The sequence below is a fragment of the Zootermopsis nevadensis genome, unplaced genomic scaffold (genome assembly GCF_977971745.1).
Source record: "Zootermopsis nevadensis isolate Lab colony 2312 unplaced genomic scaffold, Znev_1.0 Znev_ptg000030l, whole genome shotgun sequence".
Classification (NCBI taxonomy): Eukaryota; Metazoa; Arthropoda; class Insecta; order Blattodea; family Termopsidae; genus Zootermopsis; species Zootermopsis nevadensis.
The window spans coordinates 21,756,494-21,766,826 of NW_028259162.1; the positions used below are offsets into that span (position 1 = coordinate 21,756,494).

Here is a 10,333-nt window from a genome sequence, read left to right on the forward strand (position 1 = left end):
ATACGTTGGAACATGAAGGAGCCTCGAGTCACTTTGAATTCGCAAGGCAGGAACTTTATCGGCGCATTTCATTTCCCTCCGCCAATTGTTACGTCCAGTTTATACGAAGACAAAATTGAAGTGGATTTTTTTTCAACAATGGCTCGTCATACAAAACTTGGTCTACGTCCAGTTTATACGAAGACAAAATTGAAGTGGATTTTTTTTCAACAATGGCTCGTCATACAAAACTTGGTCTACGTCCAGTTTATACGAAGACAAAATTGAAGTGGATTTTTTTTCAACAATGGCTCGTCATACAAAACTTGGTCTACGTCCAGTTTATACGAAGACAAAATTGAAGTGGATTTTTTTTTCAACAATGGCTCGTCATACAAAACTTGGTCTACGTCCAGTTTATACGAAGACAAAATTGAAGTGGATTTTTTTTCAACAATGGCTCGTCATACAAAACTTGGTCTACGTCCAATTTATACGAAGACAAAATTGAAATGGATTTTTTCAACAATGGCTCGTCATACAAAACTTGGTCTACGTCCAGTTTATACGAAGGCAAAATTGAAGTGGATTTTTTTTCAACAATGGCTCGTCATACAAAACTTGGTCTACGTCCAGTTTATACGAAGACAAAATTGAAGTGGATTTTTTCAACAATGGCTCGTCATACAAAACTTGGTCTACGTCCAGTTTATACGAAGGCAAAATTGAAGTGGATTTTTTTTCAACAATGGCTCGTCATACAAAACTTGGTCTACGTCCAGTTTATACGAAGACAAAATTGAAGTGGATTTTTTCAACAATGGCTCGTCATACAAAACTTGGTCTACGTCCAGTTTATACGAAGACAAAATTGAATTGGATTTTTTCAACAATGGCTCGTCATACAAAACTTGGTCTATGCGAACCGCATTAAGATGGACTCATTTTCTACCTCAATGGGCATTTATTGAATTACGATAAAGACAATTTATGGGAATTCTGAATAAAAAGTAGCAATGTTAAACTTCTTATTGTGTTTTGATTCTTGCTTGGATGAATTGTTGTAAAATTAGTACGTTTTACTATTAATCTTGTCATATTTTATTTCATAATCAGGGAAGTTTTTCTTATGTGGTGCACAAGAACACTTACAAGCAACGAGACATATTTCTCTGTTAAGCTTTCAGATGATTCATCTTCAGTTAAATACGCTTTTAGCTGTGCATGGTTTGGAAGTACGTCCTTGAAACACGTTTTGTTCTAGAATTAATTGTTTCTTGTAGCGTGCATGCGTGTGTGCGTGCACGGACGTAGAATCCTTTGAGACTGTCATGAAGTTGTTTAATAAAACATTTCAGTGTAATGGATTTTTCTCATGAAAGTTTGATTATTTTTCTCCCCTCTCGTAAGTACTGTCATGTTTGAAATTTTAAACACAAACCACTCTTTGGCACAATCCAAACATCATTTGATTCGCGTTTTGTTACAAAAATAACACGACGCTAACTTTATCAAGTATTGGAAGAATGACCGTGTTGTCCTATAAGCTGTTCATGCGCTGAAAAGCTAGGGGAACTTTTACACTTTAATATTTGACACGTGGATAACAACCGGCCATGCAGACGTGCAATATGATACGTCTTTGCTTTTATTGTAAATGTGACCAGCTAAATGACACGACCGAGTCTACTGGAATGTAGGGATACAGTCAATAGGTTGTAATTTTAGACGTGTTTGTATCCCTGGGGGGGGGATTCGGTTTAAACGCCACGCCGTCGGAGACTGTTCCATAGTCGTAGTTTCTAATTTCCTGCAAAGGGTAATCCTGGCGTTACGGGTGATGAAACACGAGGCGGGAGACTGATATTGCGCAGTGACGTCATTACCCTGGACCACATGCATATAATAATCTGGAACAGCTGAACGGATTTTCGTGAAACTCGTCAAAGGTGTTGTGCCACTGGGGGCTGCTTCAAATCCGTACCTTTTTATTTCCTAAAGTCATTAACACCCCTTTCTGTCTGTCCGTAGGACCGTAATCAACCGGTAGAGAATGGTTGACGGATTCTCATGAAATTTGACATTCTGGAGTTAGAAGAGAATTTGTCAACACCTAGATTTTTGTTAAAATCGAGTGACAGTGTGAACACCGTGGAACCTGCAAAATCCACAGCCACCCAATCAAATCTGACTTTTGGCTCCGTTTCGAAAGCTCAAAAGGCTTCGTACGTAATTCTAGAATGTCAGCTCCGTCTGGCGGGAGATTTCTTAAGAATATTTTCGGGTGCTTAACACCAAGATGATGTCAGAAATCTTCCGTCTGCGGGCGCCGTTGGTGCTGAATCGCGGTGACACACGACCCCTGACTGGGGTTTGCCTCAGTCTCTAAATCGACTGTGTACCGTACTGCATAAATGAACACACATTTCCTGATCGCATTGTAACATTCACCGGAATGTAACTGGAATATCATTACAGGAATTTCAGTGCCCTGGCCTGGAATATCGAGGACACTTAATAGGTGTCTGATAGAACGTATCTAATGGTAATATTGACGTTAATTTCGGTATGGCATCTGGCGTGATTAATCGGATATTAGGATCAAAGTGATTAAGGGCATTCATCAAACTCACTCACGTGTTCTCGCAGTTCCGTTACGGCATTTGCATGGAATGGACAGTCACTGACATTTGGGATACAAGATGGCGTAGTCATATCCCCCGTCTTTTACGAAACCCAAATGTTTGTTACTGTGTTCACAAGTCAATGAATTCAGTGCACGTACTAACACCCTACGTGTTTATAAAATGTATTTTGATTTGTTAGAACGCTGGCCTTGTAATCCTGGGGTCTCGGGTTCGATTCCCGGCGGTGCCCGAATTTATAACTTGTGTTGGGCAAGGCCGTGGTCTAGGCAACACGGAGTTTTCCTCCGTGGCATCCCAACAATTACTCCATTCACACACAGAAGAAGGCAATGGCAAACCACTTCTGGATCATCTGCCAAGAACGTATATGAACAGGTCCCAGTCCGAGAAAAGGATGGAAGGATCCTGTTGATATGGACCTGTCGTCAGACAGAACACTAAATAAATAAATAAATAATAAAATACGCTCAGGTATGTTCACCCCACGTTTTAGAGCCAGTATTTTGCATTCTTTCTACATGCCCCGCCAATCTCATATCCATAGATCGTCTATAGTACGCAGTGAAGTGTCTCGTTTTACAATTATCTCCAGCCTGGTGTCACGTCCTCTGCCCGTCGTCTTAAACATTGTCAAAAGACTTGTATACCGTATGGTAAAACGTTGTCCAAATCTCCACGGAGTGGATAAAACATGAAATCATCAGACTGCAATTTAATATATTCCTATTTCATTACAAGGGCGCAGATTAATTATATTTCATTTAACTGATGCACGGTGACGCTGATAGTTGTTTCTGGAAATAGGAGCCGGAACACTGAATTAAATTTGAACCTAAATAAGTCGTAAGACGATAAGAATTATGTGCCTCATCACGTAGAAAGCAGATGTCTGTCTGTCTGTCGGACGTCGTGTCGTACGGGTGTGAATTTTTGGAATTTGCGACCTTTTTTTTTTTCAACTACTGAAACTTCACGAAACACATATCGAGGTTTTATTTTATAGTTCTGCCGGAAACAGAGGATTTTGTACGCACGTCGAATGCGGAAATTAGGTTATTTTGTTCATAACCAACTTCTGAATGGGCGCAGGTTGATGAATCAGGTGACAGACTCGTTTGTCAGTCTGTTCTTTCCTGGTTGTCGCCGTTGGTTAGGCAGCCTCGCTGACCGACAAACAAATATTGTTTAATACAAAAACCACTTCTGAGAGCAACAACCCACAGAGGCGCACAGATGAAAATATATGAGACGGGCAGTGGAGGAGGAATGACTTCGTGCACATTCTGTCGGAAAACGAGAGAGCGGGAGTTAGGTTCAGTGGGACGTTTTGCCTGCAGGCGAGTGACTCTGATTTCGCCTGTTGCAGGACCGCTGGGACTCCAGGGAGCAAGTCCCCGGCGGGGTCCGGTGCTGCGTCCGTGTCCACCCCAGAGGTGAAGACGCCCACCGCACCTCAGAACAAGGCGCTGCAGTCTGCCAAGGGAGAGCACCCGTCTGTAAGTCAACTTCAGGCTTGCAGCTTGAATTCCCACACCCGCGAAGACCAATCGTAGTCCTGGAAAGGCGGTCGGTTCGAATTTTCCCCTCACCCAAAAGGACAAAATTTGTATTCTCAAGGGTATTTTTTTTTTGGGGGGGGGGTGGTTCCTGTGTCCCGCAGTGATTTTTTTTTTAGGATTTTAAAGGCGTTAGTCCAACTGTTGTGCGTTCCTTTCCTCTGTTTCCCCACGCCTCGCTTTTATTGCGATGCTATTGCCGGAAATGCAGTATCCAGCCTACGCGCCGCCATTTTGAACACATGGTTTCTGTGTCTGCCATTTTGCATTTTAATTTACTCAGCATTCAAACTTTGTCCGTGTAGCCGCTTGGCGCGTTGCTGAGCTGATAAGAAACTAATCTTCTCAGTTAAGTGAATTGCTTTCCGGCTTTGAATTCCCGGAGTCCCGGATTCGGCTCTTTGTCCGGCGGCCGCCTGACCTGACTGAAGTTTTCTTCCCCGCGCATTCTCCCACAAGACGCGAGCAGCCGAGAAGTGATTTCTGGCTGAGCACACTGACTTGTTAACCGGCGTGTTTCAGATGGCATTTCTGCAGAACCGGTCCATCTCCCTTGTCGACATGTACATTGACAATACGGAGCCCTCGGAGAACGTGGGCCAGATACATTTCAGCCTGGAGTACGACTTCCAGAACACGACGCTGATCCTCCGGATACTGACGGTCAGTAGTGACGCTGGCCTAGACAATGCAGCGCCTTATTTGCATGGCTACTGCGTTTTTTAGCGTGACTGTACAAGTTTGAGGCTGAATTTCAAATCTGTTTATGCGAAATTGCCAGTTGCTGCAACGGATTTGTAAGTTTCTGTGTGAATTTTGATGACAGACGTTGCTTTTCTTTAATGAAAAATTTCTCAGTTCTGACTGTACGCACTCCTTGCGGCCCTTACGAAAGAAATGAGACAATTTTGGTTTACCAAGATGGCTGTCTTCTGGGCTGTAGCGCCCTGATGATGGAGGCAGGAAGCACCTCCGAAACGTCGGTAAACTTCTACCAGACTACACGGCATCTTCGGACTCACCGCCGTGAGAACCTCAAAATCTACAATTTTTTTTATTTGCGTCTCGTTTTTAACCTCAGTCCCGATCACTCGGTTTCATTTTCTGTTCCAGAAAAACATGAATTCCTCGTGGTGCCGATTTATTTTGAACAATTTCGGTCAATATTTTGTGCCCTGAAGCTTTCTGAGAATTGGCTGTTTCACAGGCGAAGGAGTTACCAGCGAAGGACATATCCGGGACTTCCGACCCGTACGTCCGGGTGACGCTGTTACCAGACAAGAAACACCGTCTCGAGACGAAGATCAAGCGACGAACTCTCAATCCGCGCTGGAACGAGACCTTCTACTTCGAAGGTAAGTGAAGGCACGCGCAGTCCTCGAGGTGTCGGGTGTGGATAAGGGGTTGATGTTTGGGGAGTTGAAGATGTGCTGTGAAGTATTGACAGAGAACTCAGCTAATGGACAAGGAAGAACTACGCATGAATGGCAGGTAAACAGTTTAGGACTGAGACATCGGGCAAATTTGCCGGCCGGAAGATTTTGCCATAGTGGAAAATTATTCATTTAAATTTTCATCGAATTCTGGTCAATAAATTTCTGAAGAAATTAATGCCGTGTCTGTTACTACGTAGAATGGAATTGTTATGAATCGAGTGCATCTGACGGGTGTTATTTTTAAGAAGTTGTTGCTCAATAATATAAAACGCTCGTCTCTCAGTTCACATTAATTTTAAAAATATGCAGTCGACTAGTGCATCTTTAAGAACGAACGAACATTGCCCTACCCTGTATGTTAATTAGCATGTTTCCGTATTTCTAACCCTGTCCAAAAAAAAAACAAGGGACCATAAGTTGTAGCCATTGACTGAATTTCGTGTCCTTCAGCTGCTTACATAACCTCAAATTTGTATCTTGTACTTTCCACAAATCAGGGAATTTTTCGTACTCATGTTTTGGTACACTCTGAGAAATAAGGCTTAAGTTCTAAGTCACTTTACTTGTCATTAAAGTAACACTTAAAGCTGCTTTCCCTCCACCAGCGCGTAGAAATTGGAACAGTTCGCAGGCGGTACTTCGATCGTCGTCTGAAAATCTTTGTCTCTATTTTTACTTCACCTCCTTAACTTATTCTCTGCTCTCAAAACATTTTTTCATTTTCCTCCAAAAGAACCCGAGTAATTTTTTTTTAGATGTTGATGGATCGGTCTAGTAAAAACCGAATGAAGAGTTTACATTTTAGATCAGACTTTATTTCTCTCAAAAGACTAACTGTTGGGGAAACTTTGCCTCAAAGTCCTTATGGTCGGTTTTAAAATGTCTCTGAGCGCCATTTTTGTCTGTTGAAACAGTAGCACGGCACAGCAAACGCGCAATTTCCTTTAAAATAAAAGTATTGTTTAAATCATTTTTCTTTTGTTTCGCGTATTAACTGAGCCCCAGGGCAACAGTGACATTTAACACATCACAATGGAAATTGCGTTGTCACTCGCACAAGGAAGAACTTGCGAACTGAATAGCTGTTCTGTTCAAAGAGAGTGGAGGTTTGTGGTGGACTACGCGTTGCCTTCTCATCGGTTCCTTGTGGCATAATTCGTTTTAATTATATTTTATTTTTTCAGTTTTTACGTTATTTCCCTTAGGAATCATAGAAATAACTTTTTTCAAGTCCCAAAATCGTAATTAATTACGAAGCCACCCCCCCAACCTACACCACCACTTCCATAGCTCACGGAATGGACACTTATTTTGTGTCTGATCACGTGACAAAATATTTAATGCTCCAGGATTCCCGATTCAGAAGCTGCAGAGTCGAGTTCTGCATCTGCACGTCTTCGACTACGATCGTTTCTCGAGGGATGACTCCATAGGCGAGGTCTTCCTGCCACTTTGTCAGGTGAGCGATTTATTAATTTTGTTCCGAGTTAGAAAATTGCGTAATATCAGATAATTGCGACTAGGCTCAATATTTTAACCAAAATGTATTATTCTGACAAAAACACTAATGTGCGTAATGTTTTGCTAATAAAAATGGTTACGCATTTTATGGAATAAAACCGGAAGTCATAGTCAGTGTGTCGTTTGATAATGCGTTAGTATCTAATCTAGGTAAGAACGAAGGAACCTCTGTTAAACATGGCCACTTCTTCTGGATCGAGTAGTGCGTGGATTAGTTTTCATCGCAAGGAACGTAAGCAAGATGGCTGAACTCCAAAACTACAAACAGATTAAAATTAAAATGGGTCGCGTCTTTATGCCGAGTGTCAGAGGAAGCTTCTTTGCTGTCAAATTCTATCTTCCCTTGATCTGTAGGTGGACTTGTCAGAGAAGCCTTCATTCTGGAAGGCTCTGAAGCCACCTGCAAAGGATAAATGTGGCGAACTGCTTACGTCTCTGTGTTACCACCCCAGCAACAGCATCCTCACTCTGACTCTCCTCAAGGCAAGGAACTTGAAGGCAAAGGACATCAACGGAAAGTCTGGTAAGTCTTGGGAATGTGACGTTAACATTTTCAAATTCAATTCAGTTCAATTATTTAAGTGTTTGCCAACAACAAAGAGCCTGTGACAAACGTACGACAAGAAATACGAATTAAATACAAGGAAATCGAATAAAAGCAGAAATCATATTAAAACAGATAACCAAGCTAGATCATCTGTCAAGACAACGTATCTAGATCACTTCCCTTATTGAGAACGTGCCCTCAAGGGAGACAATGTTTTTTGCGAAATACGTCCGAAGATTTACATACGTCATTTGCAGAGTTGACGCACCTCGCTGAAGGACTATGCCTTAGTGCACTGCTCGCACTAAAAGTAGAAAATTCTCTTATTTGCCTCGCCGGCACACGTAAACCAACAGCGTCCATAATGGAATTGCAATTTATTTTGCCCTTAAAGACATTAACAAGAAATAACGCATCGAGATGTCGTCGTCTGGAATAGAGTGTTATAAAATTTAAAGTAGATAAAATCGATTCATATTTGCGTGGGATATTAAACTGAAAAATTCGGTAATTGCACAAACTGGCAAATTTTCTTCGAATATTTTCTAATTTATCAGAATCTGTCTGTGTAAGATTATTCAATACAATAATAATAATAATAATATATATACCCACTTGAATACTCGGTGTAAAATCACGTAAGCATTCTCTATCGCTTTCTGAAAGTAGATTTACTATTAATTTCAAAACAACTTTGATTTATTAATTAATGAACATGTTTTTATTCGTCCATTTAACTAATGAGTCCACAGAATATAACCAGTCTTTGCTTAATTATGCTTTGACCTCAATTATTCCCTTTCATTCGTTGAGAATCTGGGGATCTCTCCCCAGGTGTAGCAGTCCAGCTCAAATAGGGTAACACACTTCTCAGCAGTGTTGCTGGACGTACCAAAGGGCTCCGTCGTGGCCGATCTCAGACAATGACTGGGCTGACGTCAGTTCTAATGGATGCTGGGAAATATTTATCACAATAACCGAGCACAAGGGCCCTTGTGAAGGTTTCCTCGTTGTTAATCTCCCCAAATAAATTATTCTCTTCTCCTAATCAGACGTTTCGGCGGTTCTCGAGAAACTAGTAAAGAAAGTTCCCTCCCACGTTTCGTGAAACCTGTGTTCACGGGCGTGTGCCTCTGGACTAGAGCTCCGACCGACCGGCAAAGCGCTGACGCCCTCGAACTCTACTCACCGATGTGTTCAATGTTGGCAGACCCGTATGTGAAGGTGTGGCTTCAGTTCGGAGATAAGCGGATTGAGAAGCGCAAGACGCCGATCTTCAAATGCACACTGAATCCCATCTTCAATGAAACATTCAGCTTTAACGTTCCGTGGGAGAAAATTCGTGAATGTTCCCTGGACGTCATGGTCATGGACTTTGATAACATCGGAAGGAACGAACTGATCGGCCGCATCTTATTAGCGGGTAAGTTGGCAGCAGCTGCGGTCTCAACATGTCAGCCAATTCTGTGCCAAAAACACTTAGCAATAAAATATGATGTTGAACTTTTCATCACGTCTACCTAACCATCTGCTGTCCATCCACGTACGACTCTGACTTGCGAGTCTGGCTGGGGATATATTTCACCGCGCATGCGTAGCAGACTCGGCTCGAAGGAACCCGAGCCGAGCCGAGCTGAGCCGAACTCGTACGTGGATGGGCCGCTTAAAGCTCGTAAATGGTTATTTAATCCACGCATGAGGTTGGCCGAGGAAATTTAAATTCCCATTTCTGAAACGTCTTAATGAACTTATTATTTATTTGTTTAGGTTATGTAAGAGAAAAATTATGATTGCAGTAAGTCATTTGACCCAGCAGGTATAATAATAATAATATTTAAATTATTTTACAAAGACGTCTGACTGAGGACTGTGCAGGGCAGCAAAAGTTCAACATCCGCGTGCAACTGGAATAAAATTAGTTCGCGCAATGTTTGTGTTGCAGGAAAGAACGGCTCTGGCGCGTCAGAAACAAAACACTGGCAGGACATGATCACCAAACCGCGTCAGACGATAGTCCAGTGGCACAGGCTGAAGCCGGAGTAGAACTCTAACCTAACATTCGACCGGAGAAACAGTTGACTGTCGCCGTATTTACTTGAATTCTGGGATGAGTCGCACCTTTCATCTGATGATTTGTTTTACATTGTAATTGTAAATATTTGTAAGTACTCTCCGTTACAAGAAGTTAAGAGATAAAACTCGTATCTTTGTAAAAAAAAAATGTTAAACGTAGACTTCTTTTGTTATTGTGTTATCTGTTTTATGATTTTTTTGTCACGCGAAATACTTGGGCTAAAGTTGCGATGCGAAAGTTTCAGCGTAGTGTTTTATTCGTTCAGACCAGAGTGAGGTTATGTTAACTTTTTTTTTTAATCGTCGCGAGTTCTTTCAGACGAACTTCATTACCAACCCTTCACATTAATATTTCCTGATGATAACTGACGGACATTCCGGCTACTTCGATGATATTTAGTAAACTACTGTTTGTTGTTACTTGAAGGACAGAAGTAGAGAAATTTCAGTCACATTTTACTATCTGTAAGCACGTATTTTTTTTAATTTTCCTGTGAATCCTGTGTTTAAATAAATACGGATGTGAAATGAAAAAGTATCTGGCCGTAGCTGATCGACCAGCTTCAAACGAAA

At 41.7% G+C, this 10,333-nt stretch overlaps 1 protein-coding gene across 6 annotated transcripts in view; it reads left to right on the forward strand.

The window, feature by feature from the left end:
• Syt7 (Synaptotagmin 7) overlaps positions 1-10,295 on the forward strand; it is a 128,135-nt gene extending 117,840 nt beyond the window's left edge. For all 6 annotated transcript variants that reach the window (XM_087358578.1, XM_087358576.1, XM_087358580.1 and 3 more), the window contains exons 3-9: positions 3,994-4,123; positions 4,706-4,846; positions 5,391-5,538; positions 6,969-7,078; positions 7,495-7,663; positions 8,898-9,110; positions 9,630-10,295. In XM_087358578.1, the coding sequence (XP_087214704.1) occupies positions 3,994-4,123; positions 4,706-4,846; positions 5,391-5,538; positions 6,969-7,078; positions 7,495-7,663; positions 8,898-9,110; positions 9,630-9,730 (1,012 nt within the window). In that variant the 3' untranslated portion in view covers positions 9,731-10,295. The remainder of the gene's footprint in view (positions 1-3,993; positions 4,124-4,705; positions 4,847-5,390; positions 5,539-6,968; positions 7,079-7,494; positions 7,664-8,897; positions 9,111-9,629) is intronic.
• Positions 10,296-10,333: the final 38 nt, after the last annotated feature.